The sequence below is a fragment of the Uloborus diversus genome, chromosome 8, assembly GCF_026930045.1.
Source record: "Uloborus diversus isolate 005 chromosome 8, Udiv.v.3.1, whole genome shotgun sequence".
Classification (NCBI taxonomy): Eukaryota; Metazoa; Arthropoda; class Arachnida; order Araneae; family Uloboridae; genus Uloborus; species Uloborus diversus.
Window position 1 is genome coordinate 157,924,088 of NC_072738.1, and position 24,469 is coordinate 157,948,556.

The following is a 24,469-nucleotide window of genomic DNA, read 5'->3' on the forward strand; positions in this document are numbered from 1 at the left end:
GCATACAACTGAAGGAAAATTCCCAAAGTATTCCTTAGGTATTCAAAATTAGAAAATAATAATTACTAAACCATTAAAATGAAAGTTCAATAAGGTTTAAAATTATCCTGCCACCAAAGGCAACGTCTTCAATGTGGCAAATGCGACATAACATAAATTAGTTTAGTAAAAGGAGTTCAACTTTGAGTCGGAGAATATATATATATATATATATATATATATATATTCATGCAAAACGCGATTTCCCATGGAAAGCGATAGACGTTTAGGATTATGGTGGCGTTGGTTAAATTCTGCAAGGGAAAAAATAAATGAAATAAAATAAAAAAAAAACATACTACGCAGTAGTAAACGGGGCTGCGGAGCCGTATGCGGAGACTCCGCGGGAGTTTCAGAGCAATCGACTCCGATTCCGACTGTTTTACCACCCATGACAGATTTCAGAGGGACAGACTCTTGAACAGGCTCCGACTCTTGAATTTTAAAGACATCGACTCCCAACTCTGACTCTGACTCAGTAACCCTGGCGATAAATGCTTTTCACTTTCCTAATATTTCGTAATAGTCACTTTTATTTACGTTTCTTAGAGTGAAGAAACTGCCTCCACAAGGAAGATGAGTGGTGATCCAATTAAGGAGATCTCAGACGAAAAAAAGGGCAAAATGAAGAAGTGGCAAAAATACAAGTTCAAAATACCCAAGTTGATGAGCCCATTATACATCAAGTCAAAGAAGAAAAGCTAATACATGAGCAGAATAAAATCAGTCAAAATATTTCATATGTGTTTGTGTTCTCTGAAGGCATTGTTCTTGCATATTTTATTGCAGCTTGACTGGTTTCAATAATTGATTAGGATTTGCAAAGAAAAAGAAAAGAAAAAAAGCTAAACACAAGCTGGTTAATACGGGAAGAAACTCAAAAAACGTACCAGTTTCGTTTCGTCTAATTTTGAGATTTCAGATTCAAATTCATAACTTGCATTCTTAAAAACAGCTTATAACGAATGTTAGCACATCAAGCACGCACTTTCATTATCCTATAACCGGATATAATGTAGAATTTCAATGCTTGAAAGTTGATATATTTTGAAAATCCGAAGAATCATTGTTCTGCGGCGCGAGATTTAAACACCAAGGTTTATTTTTACTTATCAGAAATTTATATTCATTAGATGATACATGACCCTTTCATAGTTCATGAAAGGAGAAATTAAAAATTAAATAATTACTATTTACAAGAGACTGATAACATGCTATACAGGGTGTTCCGTTTTAACCTGCAAAGACCATTATTTTCGCAACCGTTAGTCGTAGATGTATACTTTCAATTGCAAAAATGTTCAAAATCAGATGCAGAGTTAAGATATGGAAAGTTTGAAGTAAAAATAAAAAAGAGTTAAAACTTCAAAATTTTATTTTTTATGCGGTCCCTAGGTCCCCTAACTAATATTAAGGGAAATAATCTCCATTGAAAACTATTATTGACACAAAAAATTTGACATTTGTGCGACCAAAACTCAAGGAGATATTCCAGTTCAAAGTTTTTCGGGACCATACAGAAGATGATATTGGAACTTATCGCCCTTTCAGAAGAATGACAGGTCGTCAAAGTAAGTAAAACCAAGTATTTATATTTTTCATTGCCATTCAAAAATAAGTGCAAATGTTATCTCGTGATACGCAAAAGCACACTAAAAAACCTCGAACAATTTGAAAAACCATACTCTGTGCACACATATAATTTTAAACACTTTTTAACCGCTATACTTTCCTCCAAAAGGTGTTATTGACGGCGAGTGTAAAGTAGTGAAGTCACAAAACGCTGCTTTTCATATCTCGGTCAATATTTGTCGTACCAATGTCAAACTTTGTGTTGGATTTATATTTCAACGGAGATTATTTCTCTAAATATAAGTTGGAGGACTTGGGGGCCCATATAAAAAATAAAATGTTGTATTTTTTGACCCTTTTTTATTTTTGTTTCAAACTTGCAATATCTTAACTCTGCATCTGATTTTAAACATTTTTGCAATTGAAAGTATACATCTAGGACTAACGGTTGCAAAAGTAAAGGTCTTGCAGGTTAAAACGGAACACCCTGTATATTCTACAGATATGTTCTCAGCAGAAGATTTTACTTTACTTTCATGTCCTTTGTCAGGAAACTATACGAGAGTACGTGAAATACACCGCCAGCTCAGTCATTTCCAGCCGAGGACTGCAGTTTTGTGCTTATTAGCACTCATCAGCCCGGCATATTGAAGTGACTGAGCTGGAGATAGAAAACCTCTTAAGGAAGCCAAGTGTGCGAAACAAACTGGTAGCTAATATAGAATTAGCAGACCAGACGAGTGACCGAAGCATTGGTTCGGTTCAACTCGAAGATTGAACGCGAGGCAAGGTATATTCAGTAAATTACCGCCATTAGCCAGGGCTAAAGCAGAAATACGTGAAATACACCGCCAGCTCAGTCATTTCCGGCCGAGGACTGCAGATTCGTGCTTATTAGTACTCATCAGCCCGGCATAGGAAAGTGACTGAGCTGGAGATGGAAAACCTCTTAAGGAAGCCAAGAGTATTTCACGTATTTCTGCTTTAGCCCTGTCTAATGGGCGGTAATTTATTGAATATACGAGAGTGTTAATTGAACATTTTCGGTGAATTGAGGATAATGAGCGATTCGTGATTGCTCATTTTCCTCAATAAATGAAAGTAACGTCATAATTACTAGTAGAAAGCAATGTGCTTATTACAGCACAGTAAAAGTAAACAATAATATTCCATAGTGTTTCTTATTCGAATTTCGGCCATAAAACGCGGTAAGGAGTGGCGGGAGCTAAAAAAGTTGTCTAAAGCAAAAGAATATCGGGAAAAAAACATTTAAAACGCGGTAGATAATTTAAAAAGTAACACTCTCTATAGGAAGCTGCTGTAATCACGGACAAAATTTACTTTTCAACTTTTTTCTGGTCTCTGGGAATAGATAACCGATTGGAAAAAATTTTCTGGCTGAATCTACAACTTATCATCTAGTTTGGCAATTTTTATCAGGTGAAAATCTCAAAGCTTTCAACTTCAAAAATTTTTTCTTAAAAGCCATCTTTTTTTTCCGTGGGTTCAACACTCCGTTCACCCCGCGGACAGGAGCCTTTGTATCCATGGACATACAAAAAAATAATATATAAGTAGGTCTGAGGAACTCAATTAGACTTAATACATTTTCATAAGCCATTTTATATTGAAATACTTCAAACATCCATTGAAAATTACATTAAATAAAATATCCAACAGAAATGAAACTTTGAAAATTAATCGAAGGTTTTCCCTTTTTATTAAAAAATTTTTCCTTAATTTTTAACATTACTGAATTCTTCAAAAAAGTTATTACTCTTAAGAGAGTTAATGATGTTATGAATAATTAATATGTTAAAAAAAAAAACTAGATTTATGATATTATGGCTCTCTATGTACCTACATAATAACCTCAATTTATATGCAAATTGAAATATCTAACCAAAATTAACCCATTACAAAAAAAAAAAAAAAAACCCTCAGTTTAGATTAAACCAACAAAAATATAAAAATATATAAAAGTCAACTTCAAATAAAGAAAACAGGTGGGATTGACGGTCTGTAGATCCTACAACAGGTGGGGGTTACTTCAACACTATATCTTCAAGTCATACTTCAAATTCATCATCATTGCTGAAAGCCAATTTCGGATGCTGATGACAAGGCACCATTTTGAGATACTTCACATTGTAAGAAGACTCACGTGTGACCCAAGGAGACTAAAAATTGCCGTCCGTGGGTACATATGGTTATGTGTCCTTGGGTACAAAGGTACGCCATTTTGGTTTTGCAAGCCAGTCACATTGACAAGACCACCGTTTTACAACATTAAAAATCTGAAACAGAACTTTCAAAATATAGGGCATCATGATACCTACAACAAAAATGAATAATACAATCCACGTCGGACGAAAAAAAAAAGAAATTGCTCATGTTTTTTTTTTTTGCTTAGATCCTCCTAAAACCGAAAAAGAGTGATATAATCTTAAATGTTCGTTTGATGGCGTTGAAACTTCCTGGGGTAGTGGTGAGGGCTGTGACATACACGTTGAACCCCAATTAGGAACTCTCTCGATGATACCCGGAATTTCCCGCCCAACGTCCGTAGGTACAATCGTCCGTGGGTTCAGCAGCTTCCCCTATTCTTTGTTAAAAGTCTGAATTTTAACAGCAAAAATACAAGTCTAATAGATTAATGGATCTAATGATTTTTGATGTAGATGAATAATAATACTATTCTAAAGCAGCTTATTGTCTACTTCAATCAAAAATGGAGCATACAACTCACCGTTTTCGATTCGATCCAAACGGGAGTGCTGTTATCACGTGACATATCCAGACTTCCATTCATGTGAAGTTCACTGGTGCCATAGGAATTAATGTCATCCATTTGATTGTTCCGCCTAAGTTTCTGGTGCTGGTTTTTAGAATGAACTAAGTTCTCCATCTGAAACAGGAAATACTACCGTAAGGGCAATGTTAACAAAATAAACATACCAGCTAAGTGCTGATCACTACGAAATAATTACATGTGAAATCTAAATCAATACGTGAACTCTGGGGTCTTACAGTTGGGTAACGGCACCAGTAACAGATAAGGGTCCAGTAACAGACAGTTGTACGTTTGGATTTAAATACAGTAGAACCTCCCTTAAGGGTCACCTCGAATAAGGGACACCTCTATTTAAAGGACATTTTTTCTGGTCCCAGGCCCTTTGAATAGGGACCTCCATGTATTTGCCTCTAATGAAGGGACACTCTATTTAAGGGACAGTAACAGAGAAAAAATTTTTTCTTTTAAGTTATGTACAAGTGCATAAGAAAGAGTGAATTTACTGGAATTCAAGTTTCACTTTTCCTGTAAAAATTAATTGAAGAGAGTTTAGCATTAACATAATGTTATAGAAACAAGCATATATTGTAAATGTTTGCTGAAAGTTACCAGCACGATTTGCCCATTAAGATAGTTATTCAAGTAGGCTCAGGGCCAAAGGAAAGAGCACAAACTGACTAGCTTTTTATATAATAATTGATATGTAAACACTAATTAATTCACAATGTCTTGCATTGTAAATTACGTGACACAAAGCAAGTTCATGCAATGAATTACTTCAAAATAATTGCTTTATGACGCAAAATTTTGGACTTACCAAATTTTTGACTCATTTATAATCAATAAAATAATAAAAACTTAAAAAACTTATTAAGTGTGAATTCTATTTAGTTGTGTATGAAAAATGAAAAGTATTTAATTGTAGCCGTTAATAGCTTAAGTTCATAAAAAAAAGCATAAACTAAAATACCTCCGAAGAAGGGACACCTCTATTTAAGGGACAAAATGTCTCTTCCCATTAGTATCCCTTATTGAGAGGTTAAACTGTAGTAAGAATTTTAGGCGCATAAAACTGATGATGGTGCGATTTATGAATACTGTTCAACCATCTAGTGTTATCAGAGTGAATTTCATGAGCCAGTTGGTATTTACAAGGCAGTGGTGGAAGGGTATGACCAGCCATCACGAGGTCTGCCAGTGTTTCATGTTCATTTGATTTTAATAAGGTTTTAGATTTAAAAATAAAGAACTTTTGCATGTTTTGAAGATAAGAGGGGAGTTCGGTCGGTCAATCATCCTTTTCTCATCCTGACTGTTACTATGTATCATCAGAATTGTCGTTGTCTGTTAATGGGGATCGGACTTTTTCTCGAAAATGAGCAAATAAAAATATAATAAACTGAATCATAGGATCCAGAAACAGTCAAAGAATAGATGAGATGTAGTTTCATGAGAGAAAAATAATTTTAAAAGTCTAAAAACATTAAAAGAATTAGGAAATTGAGTTAACTTGAGAGCAATGTCTTAAGCATTTCTGTTACTGGTGCCGTTACCCTAGTTAGTAGAAGTTATTTATCAACCAACTAGGCTTTTATAGGACGAGACTGGTTGATGGATTACCCATAAAACGACACAATTCTTACCTGGTAACCATACGATAGTATAATGAAACGAGCTGACGTGTGAACATGACTTCCTTTTACTTCAATTTAATGTCATATTCTCATTATTGGCAGTTTTAATGTAATTCAATAGTTTACTCTCTAAATATCACCAACAGTGGCCAAATTGAAACAGATTTAAAAAAAAAAAAAAAAAAAAAAAAAAAAAAAAAAAAAAACCCTCAAATTTGTCGCCAAGTTGGCGACAAAATTTGGCGACAAAAAGACTGGCGATATATCGCCAAGTGTCCGCCAAATTATAACACCACTTGAGTTTACACCGAAATTAACAATGATTTCCCTCCAAAAAGGGGCAAAAGACCCCCTTTGGAGCATCCGAATGCAACCAAAAACGCAGGCGCACAACTAGACCCCACTAGGAGTCTAAGTATCAAATTTCAACTTCATAGGACATTCCGTTCTTGAGTTATGCGACATACATACGTACATACAGACGTACATACAGACGTCACGCGAAAACTCGTTGTAATTAACTCAGGGATCGTCAAAATTGATATTTCGGGTGTCTGTACGTGTGGTCGGGTTGAAAAATAAACTCAACATTCATTCGGGGGTAAGCAAAATAGAAATTAGGGCCGATTTTTGAGTGAAAATACAATACTTCCTTTTTTGTGAAAGGAAGTAAAAACATTTAAATAAGTAACAGTTGAAAGAGAATAATAAAACATGTTTTTTGACGCACAAATTATTCGTCATCGTGCCCCCGTTGTTAAAATATTAAGTGCTAAAGTCTGCCGAAATTTCAAGAAAAGTCACCAAATTTAGCAAATTTGAGTAATGGAAAACATCTTTCACGAGCTTTGCAGATAGATGTTCTGCCAAATGCAGACGGTGAAATCTGGTACCTTCAACTTCTCGCCAAGTCTTTAAATTGGGCTCTTTTCTTACAATTTGGCAAACTTAAAAAGCTTATTTCTCGAAAGCGGGGGTACAAGGGCAATTAGTTTTTGCGCGAGAAATACGTCTCAAGATGCTCTTTCGATTGCTACCTATTTGTTAACTTTTAATCATGACATTTTTCGTGTGGTTCCCTGATAAACTGTACCAATAGTGGCAAACCATCTGTTTGTTGAGTTAGTGTTAAAGGTAGATTGCGGTGAAAACCAGTTTCGCCCCCCCCCCCGAGGAGAAAAAGACTCACTTTTGGTCACCTTTTCCACTGTCAGTGTATATTCTGTCCTAGTTAAGGCCCCTATATATACGAGCCGGCGCATCAGCTTAAGATAAGCCTTTTCGGAACGGAGCGCCTGCTTGAGTGGTTGTCTTTCTGGCGAATTATTGCGTTTGGTGATTGTTCACTGTGAGCAATTATTAGCGGCACGTGAATGGTTATTAAATAAAATATTATTTTCGGCAAATTTGGCGAAATCCGAAACTTTGCTGTAGTAACCCTAACAGTGAAACAATGAAAAATCCGATTCAAAATGGCTGAACTTAAGCTGATACTGATGAATGAGCCAACAAGGTCCCTCAAAATAGGTTTTAAGCCATTTATTTGAGATATTTATTTCAATATTTTCAAAGTTAAAATTGAAAATTTTTCATATTACTAGACTTGGGTCCGTCCCGAAATAAATTCCTCAATACACACCTGCAATATAAAGCTTATGACTGGAACTTTTGTATACCAACCGCACTTCGTGGCGTGGATATACATTAAACTAGCGTAATTTTGTATGAAAAAAGAAAAGATGTTCTAGTTTACAGGTTCTAATAAAAATAACGTTTTTCTTTTATGATTCTACATTGTTTCTGCCCACCGTATTACTTTTGAAAATTACCATTAAACTAACTTTCAATGACAGACTATGGCAAACAAAGATCCGAACATACTAGGTCTCTAATACAGTGAAATCCCGTTACAACGAATACCAATACAACGAAATAAAATTTCAGTCCCGATTTAATTCCTAATACGTTGTTTGAATTCCATTATAACGAAATTGCCGTTACAACGAACTAAATTTGCGGTCCTTTGAAATTCGTTATAACGGGATTTCACTGTATAGCTGGTCTCACTATGTCTTTTTTCGCTGTGCATTAACGCTATTCATTTAATCACTAGTACAATATCACAACTTTTGACATAACTATGTCAATATTCCCAGTCAGATATTGCTTTAAAATGGCAATCTCTTACAAGGTAGACCACCATCATGCTTACCTCTCTCCTCTGATTTCTCTTGGCTTCTTGTTTTCCTAAAGGTGCGACATATTCACAAGGGAAGATACCGGACTCACCATTGTCCAGTACACCATACAACCAGCCTAGGGAGAAAAGGTACATCATAAAATTACCCGAATAAGGCTTACAGATTACAAAATTTAAAATCTCCTTTCTAAATGAGTGAAAGCCAAAACTGATATTCATGGGAAATAGCATTATTCTAATCCAGCTTTATTTGAATCGGATAGTTGTCATAAAAGTTACCACAGGAACACACGTTTTCAAATCTCATGATTTGACTTTCATTTTTTTTATTTTTTACTGGGTTCTGAATATATTTCCCGCTTGTTTTTATTAATACTTTTGACATTTTTAAGAAAGAACGTTTTACATGAAATACACCGCCAGCTCAGTCAATTCCAACCGAGGTTCGTGCTTATTAGCACACATCAGCCCAGCAAAGGGGTTACTGAGCTGGAGGTGGAAAAAAAATTTTGAAAAAAAAAAAAAAAAAAATGGAACCGACTTCAAAATTGCTCTAAAAAGTGAAAAATAGTTTTATTCTTTAAACACCATCGATAATGCTTTGAAACATAATTTTTGAAGTTGGCGCAAAAACAAAACGTAAAATCCAGTGTAACCATGCTTCGTTCATATTTTTTTTTTTCAGAAAAGCATCCAAAGTTACGAACGAAACATTTATATCGTTATTCAAATATGTTGTCATCAATGCATAATTTATGTGATAGTGAAGAAACTGGTCCTGGTTAAATTTATAGTTGTAGTTGAGTTATGGCTGTGAATGATTTTATTTATCGTTTTTGCGCCAACTTCAAAAATTATGTTTAAAAGCATTATCGATGGTGTTTAAAGAATAAAATTATTTTTCACTTTTTAGAGCAATTTTGAAGTCTGTTCTATTTTTTTTCAAAATTTTTTTATTTCATTCTTTTTAGTGTAAATGTAGGTATTTCAGAAATAGGAAGAAGTTACCATCACGAAACTTCACCTTATTTTTTTCATAAAAATGCTCTATACTAAAAACCTATTAACACGCTTTAAACTTTAAGCGATTGGCACTAAAAACTTATCTTTGTTCCTCCTTGGAATTAATCAATAATTCACATAGGGTTCTATAAATCAGCAAGGTTACCAAAATAAAATTATTTACGCTAAAAAATGAGACGACAGCGCCAGATTCCTGATTATTAATTATGAATAAAATCGAAATATCCCCCTGAAGAAACTTGATGCTTGCTTCAGCGAAGCCTTCATTCAAAATTATCATGGCAATTACTATTATTGTTACTGTCGTATGGCACCAAACTTTCATAACAATGGGTTTTAAATTTAATCATTTAATAGGGAAATTGCATAAAATTTATTGTTTTTTGCCCATAACCTTTTTTCTAAAGGACAAATATGGTCAAACAAAGTAATGGGACCTAAGTTGAGCCATCCCCTATCCATTAAAAAAAGAATCATCAAAATCGGTTCACTAGGTGAGACGCTGTGAGTGGACAAAAAAAAAAAAAAAAACATACATACGGTATGAACTGATAACCGCCTCCTTTTTGAAGTCGGTTAAAAACCTCTTAACGAAGCCTAGAGTGCCAAACAAACTGGTAGCTAATACAGAATTAGCACTGACCAGACGAGTAACCGAAACAATGGTTCCGTTTATCTCGAATACTGAAGGCAAGGCAGGTATATTCAGTAAGTTACCGCCCTATCGCAATGGGTAAGGCAGAAATACATGAAATACACCGCCAACTCGGTCAATTCCAGCCGAGGACTGCAGTTTCGGGCTTATTAGCACGCATCAGACCGGCATAGGAGTGACTGAACTGGAGGTAGAAAACCTCTTAAGGAAGCCTAGAGTGCCAAACAAACTGGTAGCTAATACAGTAGTAAACTGCAGTCCTCGGCTGGAATTGACTGAGCTGGCGATGTATTTCATGTATTTCTGCCTTACCCCTGGCGATAGGGCGGTAACTTACTGAATGAACGTTTTATTTGTAAAATCAATTAACTGCGTAAAACAAAAAATAGAGAAAAGAGATGAAGAAGATGGTGTTATTTTTGGGAGTAAAGCTGCCCTCGACTTACATTTTCTTTCATCATGTGGTCGCAAATGTACTAAATCAAAACTTTGATATAATGGATATACTACACATCAGAAGCACTATTAAAGCTGATTTTTTTTTAAGCGGAGTTCATCGATTTGGCAAATGAGGCATTCACATATCGATAAAAAAGTGTAGTGCAAGACAAACTTAAAAAGCCATCAACCGTTTCGTCGCCTCAGAGCAACAGTAGGATATCTTAGCGTTATTTCTGGAATTAGATGGCTTAGTGTTGCTCTGTGGCGACGATATGAAAATAGGCCACCTCTTTCCAGGCATAAATATGGCGAAATTACAAATGCGTTTAACAGTCAGTTCATTTTAAATGATTAATCATTCTGCTTCTTAGTTATGTCTTTAGAGCAATATTTGAGTCAAGAATGTGTATGAAAAAGTCATCATCCACGTTCTGCCACAGGGAGACCGTATACCAGGAAGGATCAGGCAATTAGTGTGAGGCTACAGGGCAAATCTTAGAGCAGGAATTAAAGTGGAGGGAGCAAGTCCAATCATTGGCTTAGCAAAAGCAGACCCAAAGACCTCAAATCACGTGCCTCAACACCGACGAATGGTTGGCACGTTTTGCGTGAAACAAGCGAAAGAAACATGATTTCTTCCAATGCTTTGCTTTAAAATCTATCACGTGTCTTGGTATCTTGGTTTCATGACTGAAAGTCTTCACTCCCTCCATTTTATCTCTTCTCAATGGCGCAAGCAGATTTTCTCACGAGATAGTTAAATTAATACACAATCGTTACGTAAGACACACACATAGCTCGAAATCAACGACTCTGGGAGTTTTCTCACACCTGGTTCCAGCGAGGTAGGATCGGTGTACGTACGTTTTCTTTGTGCTTCATATCATAAAGCGTCTGCTGCAGGAAATGCCTGCTAGAGGGATGTAGATCGTTATGAATCTTCTGCTAACAGTAATGTCGGCAGAAATGCCTGATTCTTCGAGCATGAGAAAAGACTGATCGAAGTGGGAGTGAGATCACTTGAGAACGAGAATGATATTGTGACGCTTCAATCCCAAAACACATCATAATGCGCGAATTTAGTGCTGTTAAGCTAGAGAGGGCAGTAACAGCAGTTTGTTCAGTTTTCTTTTTTTTTTTTTTGAGTAATCAAGATTGCTTATTGTTCTCACTAGACAGTTTTGAATTCCTATGATTTTATTTTCCCCCCGCCTTCCTCTGCAGCACCACCGTCGGCCGACCGCCTCACGATGCGGCTCCTCTAGCGAAAACCTTCTCCAGGTTGCGTCACTTACTTGCCTACATTTACACATACACCTACACACACATATACCTACACACATACATGCACACATGCATACATACAGACACTACACATACACACAAAAACACATACACCTACACATACTCCCCCCACAAACACACATACACACACCTACCCACACACACAAACATACATGCCTACACGCACACACAACCCCACACACAAACAAACATACCCCCAACACACACAAACAGGCCTACATACACACACACACACACTCGTGATTGCGAAAAACATAATTTGAATTCAAGATGTCAAAGTTCAAATCAATTTCGTTTAATTGCATTTTTTTTTTCATTTATTGTACGTTAGTTATGTTGTAAAAGCTAGCTTTTTTGGTTTCCGATGAAAAGAAAGCGCGAAAAGAAAAATTCATCTTCCATCTTACTATCCAACCACGGATTGCATGGAATTTTCAAATGTCCAGATAAGACGAATCTAGTGAATAAGGGGGGAAAGTAAAAATTTTATGCGCGTATTCCGCTCATTTGAATGAGACTCTGCTTCTGCAAAAGCTGACATCGGTAAAAAAGAATAGATTCGTCCATTTCCGGCTGTAAAACGGATGTTAGTCTTTCCATACAATCCGTGGTCAGACAGTATTTAACTATTGTTAGTATTAAATCCAAAAAGGATATCTTCAAGTGTCTCCAAAATTCCTTTATGCACACTGTCAAAAATGAAACGCTCAATTTTGACGATTTGGCAATCCTCGAGCACTATTTCGTTATTTTCGACGATCCTTTCGTCACCAAATCACGTGATATTTGACAAAACCAGAAATCTCAACTTTTTGACGAAATTATTTCGTCCCGATTTCGTCATATTGCAGTGCATTCTGGGAGTTTTCGTTTTAGTCTTGTACTTGCTCGTTAAATTATCCTAAAGGATTCATAAAAAAAAGGTTAGTATTTATTAAACTTTGTATGTGCAATGTGCTTTTTCTTTTATTTATTGTTACATTTTTGTTTAGTGTTGTGTTTATAGTTGTGTTTAAAACACATTAAAATTGAAAACGAACCGTTCGATTAGGTTTAGAACTCTGTGTGTTTTTTGAAGTAACTTTGAGTCACCTCCACGTTAGGCTTAACTAGCGTTGTTTTTTTATTTGCAAAAGGAAATGTTGGTTTATTGACATTAGTTTCCAAAAACGTACTTCCTTTATTTCGTTGAAAAAATGTCAAACATGACTATAGAATTTGTACAAATTTAAACTTACAAAAAAAATTCCACCGTAGCTAAACTAACGCAGATGATAAATATAGCGCTTTTGTAAAAGGCATAGAACTTTGAAACTTTTAATTTCAACGTTGAATATATTGCATGGTTATGTGTTTTCATTCTTCTCCATGAATTTTACAAAAATAATTCTGTAAAACAAAGTGTATTTTTTAGTTTAATAGTTAAAATTTTTTTCACTGTGCATTTTTATTTTCTTAAACAAATATGTCCCCATTCTCCAATAAGTATTGATATTTTTTCTTCTTCCACTCTACATGTAATGTATTATTCAATGTTATAATTTATACAGTGGCGCCCAAAAGTGTTCGTACACTTATCATTTTCAATGAAATATTGCTCTATCCATTAGTAAAAATTAATATTTTGGAATGGGTAAACAATATTACAAAACTACATGAAATATTTTAATAACAAAATAAAATATGATTTTGAAGAAATTAATAATAAAAAAGTATCAAAAACTTTATAACACAAAATTGTTCGTAGAAAATATTTTAAAATAATTGTTTAGCAATCTTTGAATAAAACCGATGAAACTCGAGGAAAAAAAGCGCTTGATGCAATAAAAAATAAATGCAGATCGCTTATATCAGCTTTTGGATCCGAAATGATACCCTCTTTTCTTTATGCTCGTAGACCGGACTTACAAATGCTTACCCCATGTTGTTTATATAATCTCTTTCCCTACGGCAGATGTTTCTAGCAATAAGTGCTTATGTTCATTATTTGTGGAGCCTTTTTCTTTACTTGCATAAAACATGAAGTAAAGTAAATATCAATTTAATACGAATCATTTTAAGTTAGAGAAGATATTAATTTCCGTAAAGAACTCTATCTTTGTGCTTGATATTTCAGCGAAATATTTTCAATATTTTTTTCAATTTTTCCGCAAATTAAATAAATTAATAAAAATAGAGTTTTAATGTTTAACCTCGATTTAAAAAAAAATGCATATACAGGAGCATGTTTTGAAAATAATAATAATAAGCATTTTTTGTTGTTTATTTCCACACTTAATACACTAAATTTATCAGTTTTTCTATGTCAATTTGTGTTACATGATTTGTGATAATTATGAGGTTTTCCATTATACATAGTTTCTACGGCTAAAATTAATGCAGCATTAATTTTATTGCCATATTTCACGCTTCAAGGTATTGTCAACAAAAAATGAGAAATCCGGGTCTACATGAAACCAGACTAAGAAGCATTTTATAGATTAACTACCAATCAATCCAAATGTAAATTACAGTTGTGATTTTTGCTGGATGCAAAGTAAAATATCTGAAATTTTAACCGAACAGCTATACATTAATTGAAAAATTGAAAGGATAATAAAAAAAAAAAAAAAAAAAAAAAAAAAAAAAAGAAAATCCATCGATTTCTGTCAATTAGTTCTCAAGACACAAACAAAGAAAAGCACTATGTTATTGGGTTTCCTCTGTCTTTGGCAACTCTTCTCCCTTGGCGTGTTTTTTATTTACTGCGTGAAAATTACATATTTTAGAAATCAAATATTGCTTGGGGAAACGATAATACTTCCTTGGTAATACTCCCTCCGTCTCAAACTAATAGAGCGACGTTTGAATATTTTTGTACCAGTGATTAATTCTGACGCTTTTATGATTTTGTTTGAATATTTTTTAAAGATTTCAAGGTACTATACTATTAATTAATCGAGTGTTGGAGCCCTTGGTTTTTGACTCTAATTTGGTAGTAATTTAAGGAGGTAAGGTTCGGTAAGTAAATGTTGCTTATTGCTAACTTAACACAATAAAATTTCTGAAAAAAAGTAAAAATAAATCATAATCATCAGTTTCAGTACTACTTAATTTGTTAGTATCTTAATAGAACTAATTTGTGGTGGAGGGAGTACTTCAGGAAACATTCTTCAAGAAAACTGCAAATCTGAAAACGAAAGTCGGGAGAAAACGGTGTATTTTGGCTGTCGGCTGAAATAAAAAATAAATTTAAAAAAAAATCACAGATCAACAATTGTCGCACCCTTGATTTTTTTATAGCTCGAAAAAAAAAAAAGAAAATTCTCGACTTGATATGCAAAGGAATTAACTAGTTTAATGGCTAAGTAATGCTGATTGTCGATAAATTGAAGAAACTCTAATTCCAGAACGCTATTCAGAAATTAATTTCAGATACCAACTGAGAGAAATCATTGTCTGTCTGCCTAAATAATAATTTTGCCCATCCGCTGTAAAAATTACTCACTCTTGCAATCTGCTTGGAAAAATAGCTGTCACCGTCGAAATAATCATATTTTGAAAAATATGAAACTGAAATCAGATGCTCCTTAAAGTCACAAGAGAATCGTAGCTTTTTAACTGAAGGGGAACAATTTTAAAAGAAATTGTGGAAAAATGCTTTATTTCAGAAATAAGCTGCTGCATTTAATCGTAAAACTTGCCTCGAAATAGAAAAAAGATCAATGTGCATGAGGGCATACACCCATGGACTTACACATTTACTTATTATACATATATTTTCTTTTTAAAACTCTTTTAGGATGGATCCAACATCATGGAGATAATCAGAACCAAGACAGACGAAGATTTTTTCCATAATTATAACAATATTCAGAGTGTTCGTATATTATACATTGATTTCATGTTACACATGTTTGGAAATAATAATAAAAACTTAGGGGTAAAAAGCAAAGGTATATTTTATAATTATTTAACAAACATTACACTAAATTAATTTTACCAAAAGATTTATTTCACATCTGCATTTTTTTTTAAGATTCATATTTTCAAATACCTTTTGCAATTTTGGGAGAGAATTGTTTTCAAAGTATGAAGTATGAAATGCATGCAATAATAAAGTTCCTGTATTAAACATAAATTTGGCCAAATAAACATTCTACATACAAGCAAAATTAATAAAACAAATAATTGATTGGAAAAAGAAAAAGGTAAGCTTTTTCTTAAGATAATCCAATTTTACTTTCTGTATCTAATTTTAGAACAAAAATATACTAACTTAAAGTTGTCCATTTTATTGTACTTTTTCTTTGAAATTTGTGGTATAAGTTGGATAAAAATCTTTTTTTTTTTCTGGAATTTTTTCATACAATGCAATGAAGAAGAAAATCCCCAGCAAATTTCTCCCGAACATATATCGATGTAACTGTGCATAAAAGTGGCACATGATTTATTTTTCCAGAACCCAATGTCTGCTGAGGAAGTAGCACTTTTATATTTCCAGTAGGACAGGGCGATGTAGAAATTTCTACATCGTGATGCATCGCCATCCTTACATCGCGATGTAGCGATGCATCGCGATGTAGTCCAAACAGTTTGAAATATTCTTCCCGCTTTAGGGGCACCCCCCTCCCTCATTAAGGGAGTTTTCATTACAAAAATCCAGGCTTTTGTCAGATCTTTTTCTAATTTGGCAGATAGGTCCTTTAATCACATGGGGTAGTAACCCATATGAATACTACCCCATGGGAAACTATCCTATGTGGATTTCCAGCATCAAAGGACATCTGGGCCGAATCTGGAAAAGATTTGACGAAAACTGGATTTTTATAAGGAAAACTCCTGTGGGGTTTTGCACACATAGTGGGACGAAAACTACAATATGGGAATTCCCAAACATCAAAAGACAAATGTACCAAATTTGGAACAGATCAGACGATAACTGGGTTCTTATAAGACCCCCCCCCCCTCCGACACACATGGTTTCCCACTCCATAGCGGGACGAAAACGGGAATTCCCGAGCGTCAAAGGACATCTGTGACAATTTTGGAAAAGTCCTGATAAAACTGGTTTTTTATAAGAAAACCCCCCATTTGGTGGTTGTCTCCCATAGCGGCGCGAAAACTACTTTATGAGAATTCCTGAGCATCAATGAACGAACCTCTATGACAAATTTTGGGAAGATCCGACAAAAAATGAATTTTTTTCAAGGAAATCCCCCATTGGGTTTGCCCCCCCCCCTTAGAGTGATGAAAGCTAACCTCCGTGAATTCCTGAGCATCAAAGAACCTCTATGGCAAATTTAGAAAAGATCGGACAAAAACTTTTTTTTATATAAGGAGAACTCCCAATGCGGGGTTACTCCCCCCCCCCCCCCACCATCATGGAGGGTTGAAAACTACCATGTGTGAATTTCCGAGCATCAGAGGACCTCTGCTCCAAATTTGGAAAAGATATGATAAATTTTTTTTTTCATAAGAACCCCCCCCCCCCGTATGGGGAGGCCCCCCATAGTGGAACGAAAACCACCCTAAGAGAATTCCTGAGCATCAAATAACGAAACTCTGTGCCAAATTCGGAAAGATCCAACAAAAACTGGATTATTTATAGGAAAACTACCGTAGGGGTTGCCCCCCCCCCCCACAAAGAGGGACGAAAATTACCCTGCGTGAATCCCCAGGCATCAAAGAACCTCTGTGCCACATTTTGGAAAAATCCGACAAAAACTAGATTTTTTCAAGGACCCCCCCCCCCCCCTTCTTATAAAGTGATGAAAACTACCCTGCGTGATTCTTGAGCATCTAAAAACCTCTGTGGCAAATTTAAAAAAGATCGGACAAAAACTTTTTTTTAACACGGAGAACCCTCAATGCGGGATTGTCTGTCTGTCCCCCCCCCCCACATAGAGAGACATAAACGACCTTGTGTGAATTCCCGAGCCTTCAATAACGAACCTCTGTGCCAAATTTGGAAAATATCCGACAAAAATTAGATTTTTTGAAGGAAAACCCCCATTATGGGGGTTTAATTAGATACCATGGAGAGAATAATCTGCAATGATTTGTTTTACCTTTTTTAAGAAGTTGTTTGTTTGCATTTTTACATAAATAAAAATTTGCTTGGCATATTTTATGTGCCTCTTTTTAAAAAAATTTCTTGTCTTTTTTTAATGGGGGGGGGGGGGGGGCTGCAGGCTCGTTATTTCAATTTTTTCCCAAATATGGCAAAGAGTCTGTACTCAATAAAATTTTTACAGAAAACCAAGTAAAACGACGGCCAGTCATGTGTAAAAACATGAATGTTCAAAAATCAAGACGGGAGGGGGGGGGGGCGTCAATTGACCCCCTGACCCCATAAATGACGGGCCTGTGAAAGTGACTATACGCATTAAAATGGGAAACTACGGTGGTAAGCTTCTGAAGTTACAATTTGATCACACGCACACGAATCTTATAAAATACAGTCGAACCTCGTTATAACGAACTTAAATGGACCATTAAAATCGATTAAAAACGTGGTTCGCTTATCCGAAAAACAATAAACAATAAGACAAGGATTGCAAAAAAATTCATTTCAGCAGTTATTTGTTTTAAGCGTGTTCGAAATAACGAGGTTCGACTGTGTTCTGAAAAATAAAAAAAAACTAATGTGCTCCAAGATAAAAAAAAAAAGGAAATAATTTTTTTTTTAAATTTACGAAATTAACGTCCTCATATATGACGAAATTAATTTGACGAAACTAATGCTCTCAAAACTACGAAAATGATTGTTAATTTGACGAAAATAGAATGAAGAAATATTTTGCTACATTTGACGAAATTCGCATCCTCAAACCACTAACAAAAGCAGTTTCTTCAATTTGACGAAATGTTCGCTCGGAGCATATCCCTGGAAGTGGTTTCGTCAAAAACGAAGAAAATTTCGTCAAATTTGAAAGCCCATTTTTGAGAGTGCAGATACTGCCGTTTACCTGCACACGGCAGTGCTGCACCCTTAAGCTCTTGTAATGGATAAATACCAGATAGATGAGGACCACGCGATCTCTTTCTTTATTGGCTAATGTGCGAGAAAAACGTAAGAATGATATAGGAATGTCACTTGCTAATTTGGTTAAAAGCAGAGTAATGAACTTCAGATTTATTTAATCCGAACAGAAGTCACTTTTTATAATATTTTCGTTATTATACATTTTCGTAACGCTGTAAAACATTATTTCATTTATTTTTAATAGTTGCACTGCATTATTTATTCATGCATTTCGATGCATTAAATCTTACACTGCATTTGCTCATTAATTAACGGGAAGATAAAATTTAATTCTATTATTTTGCAAAAAGCACCTTTAATCCGAAAAAAAAAAAAAAATTCTCGCCTCAGTACATTTCAGTTGTATTAAATACTTCATAATGTTGTCTTTAAAAAAATGCTTTGTTAAACATTAAATTAAATAGCAGAATATCGGGAAAATGTTAATTGAACTTGTTTATTTTATTCATACGTATTTCGAAATTTTGCCAAGACAGCAAGCATTTAAAAAAATAAATAAATAATAATAATAAAAAGAAAAAGAAAACAATACTAAAGTTTGTTTTTCTCAAAATAAAATAATTCTCACAGTTTAAAATTGAAGAATGCATCAGAAAAACCAACCGTTAATGAAAAGTATATAAATGGATACATTTCAATAAATTTAATAATCTTCCTCTTCCAAAAAGGTATTGCATTTGTATTGACAAGTTTATGTACATTCTTCGAAGAAATTCTTATAATCATATTTACCTTGTATTAATTCCTTCACGCTCGAAACTCTATTGGCTAAATACTTTTCTGGTCGGAAACGATTACGATGAAGCGGAAGGAGCAAATCATCAAAAGATGTATATTTGACTCTTGAGAATTCCATAATTAACTCAAGGTGAGCTAGAAAATCCAAGCAAACGCAAAGAACGTCCGATCTACATGCTGCAGTGGATTTGAATCGGAATGACAACATCGTCTGTCGGTCGAGTTTTGTTGTTCAGCTGCAGCTTCACGCGTTAGTGGGTAATTTGTAAAGAACTGACGCAAGAGGGACTGAGTATGTATAAAACACACAACAGCGCAGGTGTTGATTTGAATAAAAGAGTTTGGTTTGGTCCGATGTTAGTCTTCGAACATAGTTGTGTGGATTTCATAATAGAATGGAGTTCTTGAACGTCTTGGCCCCAAGCTATTCTTGGATTTTTTCAAGGTTCGGCAAATAATTTCTGTAATTTGTAATCATTCACCATGCACCGTTATAGAAATCTCTGCTTATAATCGTCTATGATGCATTTTGAGAGATTGCTTTTTGGCTGACAAAATGAGCATTTCTAAGTCACAAGGGACTAGCAGGTCATTTTGTACAAAAGTCCGTCCCAGAGTGTACGAAAAGAATGTCTAGAAACCTCTAAGGTCTTTTCTAAGGTAAAAACTGGTGAATTTTTGAATTACAAACACTAATTTTTGAACTTGTGCAAAACCAAATTACAAATTTTCCTATACCGAAAAAACTTTATTTTCTTTTTCTTTGGGAGAGGTTGGGGGATTCTCACTCTCAGGAGATCATCGTTAAATTACAAGAGGGGTGCGCCCTTGCTCCGTGGGATATGGGCACCCTTTCCCGCCACCATTCTCTGATGAAAAGGAACTTTTTTTCTTTTTCTTTCTTTCTTTTTACTTCCTTTTACAAACGAGCTGATGTGCGCATCACATGACTTCCTTTTACTTCAATTTAATGTCATTTCCCCATTATTGGCAGTTTTAATGTGATTCAATTGTTTACTCTCTAAATATCACCAATAGTGACCAAACTGAAACCAAATTTAAAAAAAAAAATTCCTCCAAATTTGTCGCCAAGTTGGCGACAAAACATCGCGACCAAAAGACTGGCGAAATATCGCCAAGTGTCCGACAAATTATAATACAACTTGAGTTTACATCGAAATTAACAATGATTTCCCTCCAAAAGGGGCTCCTAGTGGGGTAGACTCCTAGTGGGGTCTAGTTGTGCACCTCCCCTTTTGGTTGTATTCGGGTGTTTCTAAAGGGATCTTTCGACCCTTTATGTGGGGAAATCATTTTTAGTTTCGATGTATACTCAAGTGGTGTTATAATTTGGCGGACACTTGGCGATATATCGCCGTTGTTTTTTTTTTTTTTTGGTCGCCAAGTTTTGTCGCCAACTTGTCGACAAGTTTGGCGATTTTTTTTTTAAATCTGGTTTTAATTTGGCCACTGATGGTGATATTTAGAGAGTAAGCTATTGAATCACATTGAAATGGCCAACAATTGGAAAATGACATTAAAATTGGAGTAAAAGGAAGTCATGTGATGCACACATCAGCTTTTTTTTTATTATTATTTTTTTAACGCGATATCGCGTGACTGACAATAAACGTGTTAGTGAAATTTTCAAGGGCTATATAAACACTTTCTTTACAGAACCTTTATCTCATACATGTTCATATCAAGTTCTAAGTACATGCTTTCTTGCATAATGTTTAAAGCCTCGATTGTAAGGAATTCTTACCTTATGCCTTGCTGTCTCTATTTAGGTGTGTTACCGGGGGGGGGGGGGTTTGGCTAGATCTTCTTATGTTCATACACTTTCTGATGTTATTATGTTTTTGTCAATACTTTAATTGATGTCTAATGTGTAGCATGACATTAGGAATATAAAAAGTGCGAAAAAACCTTTTCACTCTTTATATCCATAAGATATTAAAAGAAAGTTACAGTAAATAGTAAAAAATATGCATGGACAGTGATCTCTACATCAAATTCAATCAATTGAATGAGATTTAATCATAGAAGATTGTTTAGCACAAAATCCACAGTTGGAGCAAAAATATCTTAAGAACAGAATATTTTGCTGTCAATCAATAGCAACAACCTTGAAATAAATAAAAAAACGACCAATCGATTATGTTTTGTTGATGTCATAAGAGCTTATCTTATTTCAAGAAGTCACGCAAAAGATTCGTTGATGGGTTTGTGATGATAACTGACAGGTGCAAGCATTAAAGCTTCAAGTCTATTTCTGTCTGAATATATTTTACTAACAACCGAAGTTGTTTCAGTTTGTTGTTTTGCCCTAGGTACTAGAATTACGTCAGTTGAAAAATTGTTTACAGTGTTTAAGTCAATATATGCCGTATAAAGTATTACAGTATAGCATCGACTTACGCGAGGGATGCTCACTTGCAATACACTTCACTTAAGTCGACATTTTGCGTCGTGGAAAAGGATATACGAATTTATTTCAAACTAGCGGTACCCGCACGGCTATGCCCGTAGTAGTAAACCAAAAGGTCATTTGGTTCGCCTGTATATTTACAAATAATGGATGATGAATTTCTCGTTAATTTGTTATATTCATTTCGCCCATGTTATGGTAGTGTTCTCGTCCATGTTATGACAATGTGCTCGTCCACGTTATGATAATTTGCTCGTCCATGTTAAGACAATATGCTCGGTAGAATGTTCTTAAAACCGGAATAGAAAAAGGACTAAAATCGAATTTTCGAAAAATCGCTTCGAGGTGTACCCCCCCCCCCCCCATGCTACAAACTAATTTTTTGCCAAATTTCAGGAAAATTTGCCGAGCGGTTAAGGCGCGATGCGCGTCACAGACATCCAGAGATCTCGACTTTCATCTTTATTACGTAGGTCAGTCAGAGAGTTAGTTGCGCTTCTTCGTATATCTGTTCCGTCTAAGACAATTTTGATGAAGTTCTGCGGCAATACTTAAGACATGCACCTTTATCGTGAGACGTAGCGGCTTCTCCAAGACGAGTTCAGTTTTTCTGATTATCAATCGAAAACATGTCTCGACAGCTGCAAGTAGCGTCCAAATTGTGAATGCGTGCAGTGATTCAATTTTGTGGGCGAAAAGGTGCAACTGCACTGAAATTAATGTGCAGTAGCATGAAGTGTATGGTGAAAATGCAATGTCACGTTGAGCCATCGTGAAATGGTGCAACATGGCTGAGAATGGACGTACAGATATTGACGACGCTGAGCGCGAGGGAAAACCAAGGTTAGGTGGGAAGTGTGGAATCAACTTCCCAAGCCACCCTATCCTTTCACCTCCTGACTTCGATGTTTTTGGTCCCATAAAACAAGAACTTTCAAAGCGATGATGTCATTTCGGATGACGAAGTGAAAGCTGCAACCCAACAATGGTTATCGGACATTGGACGGGATACCTTTGCAGGAGGCATCGAAAAACTTGTACCACGCCTCGACAAGTGCTTAAATAACGGAGATGGTTACGTTAAAAAGTAGATTTTGAATGGAACTTTAAGATAACAAAGTTATTGTAAAATTTCAATCCTTTTTCTGTTTTTTTGAGCAGTGCAACTAACTTTCTGACTGACCCTCGTATTAGTAAAGACATGACTAATTATTTTATACATTTGTAAGTTCCCTAGTGGTAATTCTATACCGCTATCGCCTGAATAACAAAATGAAAATACAGAGTGAACAATCGGGTAGTTATTTAGATGCAGCAATTTTTCTTAATATTAAGTAAAATAATGTTTGTGCATAATTTCTCATTGGTACTCTTAAAGCATGTTCACATGCATATAATAATGATTTTTAGTGTCATAAAAATCCGGGTTCGATTTATGTATTATAAAACTTTGCACGATATTTAACTATGATTTTTCGTTTTTTCTCCTCGGTGCGCTAAATCAGAAAACTAGCGTGTTTTCTCTGTTGGTATCTATACTTTAAAAATGTTTTTAGAAACGAAAAATACTAGAGAACTTAAAGTAATTTTTAGAATTATGTACTAATAGCATAAAAAATAGCTTTCGGATTTTGAGAGATGTGAAAAAAATGCTTACCAAAAAGGTAGGCAGATATCATAAACAGATTAATTTTTAAAGTGATTTTGTTTTTTCTCTATTATTTGTTTATGTATTTGTGAAAAAACATTTATTTGAATAAAATGATTGCTCTTTTCTCACTGTAATAAACAAGAAAAATGTTTGTTTTTTCAGTTAATGAAAAATAAAATCGCAAAACTAGACACTGTAGAAATAACAATAATATTTTTGCTCATTTAGGGTTAAGAGGCGTTTGAAACTTTTTTACTCTTCAACTTTCTATTAAATAATTGTTGTACGTTGGAAATTTTTGTGATTTAATTTTTTTCAAACTTCAAAATATTCACAGTACTATTAACTTTTTACCGATAGTGTTTTAAACAACAAGTCAAAAAAGAAGAAAGAAAAATTCGGGCATTTTAAGAAAGCCCGAAAAAATCATTTCTGAAACTGAAAATGGTCCCTAAGGTTCATGCTTTCGGAGTCAGAGAGCATAACTCATTAACATGTCCAACACCATGACATTGTGTTCGCAGCAGGAATAAGACGGTTTATAGAACCGAGCACAATTCAACCGGACGTGCGTCACTCGTAAACCGGAAATAATTCCACAGTTTTACACCAAAGTTGCAATATGAAGGGAAATTGTATCTTTTGGTTGCAGGAAGACGAAAAAGATTTAGGGCAATGAAAAACGTTTGAAAAAATGTTGATTCGAGACCTAACAAAGAAATATTATGAAAAATATTTGATTTTTATGAATATTCACTAAGTAAATTCACATAAATTATAACACATACTTCTGAAAGATTTGATTCTTGTAGCAGATGTTATAAAATTTAGGTATTGAGAGCAAGTAGCTCATTCGAAGCTTAGAGTTTGAAATGTTAAAATATTGACTTTTGCAACCAATGCGAAGGCACGAGAAACAGTTGGAAAATAGTACATTTACATAACAGCATCTAATGTTT

At 34.8% G+C, this 24,469-nt stretch overlaps 1 protein-coding gene across 1 annotated transcript in view; it reads right to left on the minus strand.

Moving 5' to 3' along the window:
* The window catches only part of LOC129228703 (unconventional myosin-XV-like), a 261,173-nt gene that overhangs the window by 53,690 nt on the left and 183,014 nt on the right, over nt 1–24,469 (minus strand). The window contains exons 46-47 of the mRNA XM_054863387.1: nt 8,252–8,355; nt 4,361–4,519 (exon numbers count right to left, since the gene is read on the minus strand). Of these exons, the coding sequence (XP_054719362.1) occupies nt 4,361–4,519; nt 8,252–8,355 (263 nt within the window). The remainder of the gene's footprint in view (nt 1–4,360; nt 4,520–8,251; nt 8,356–24,469) is intronic.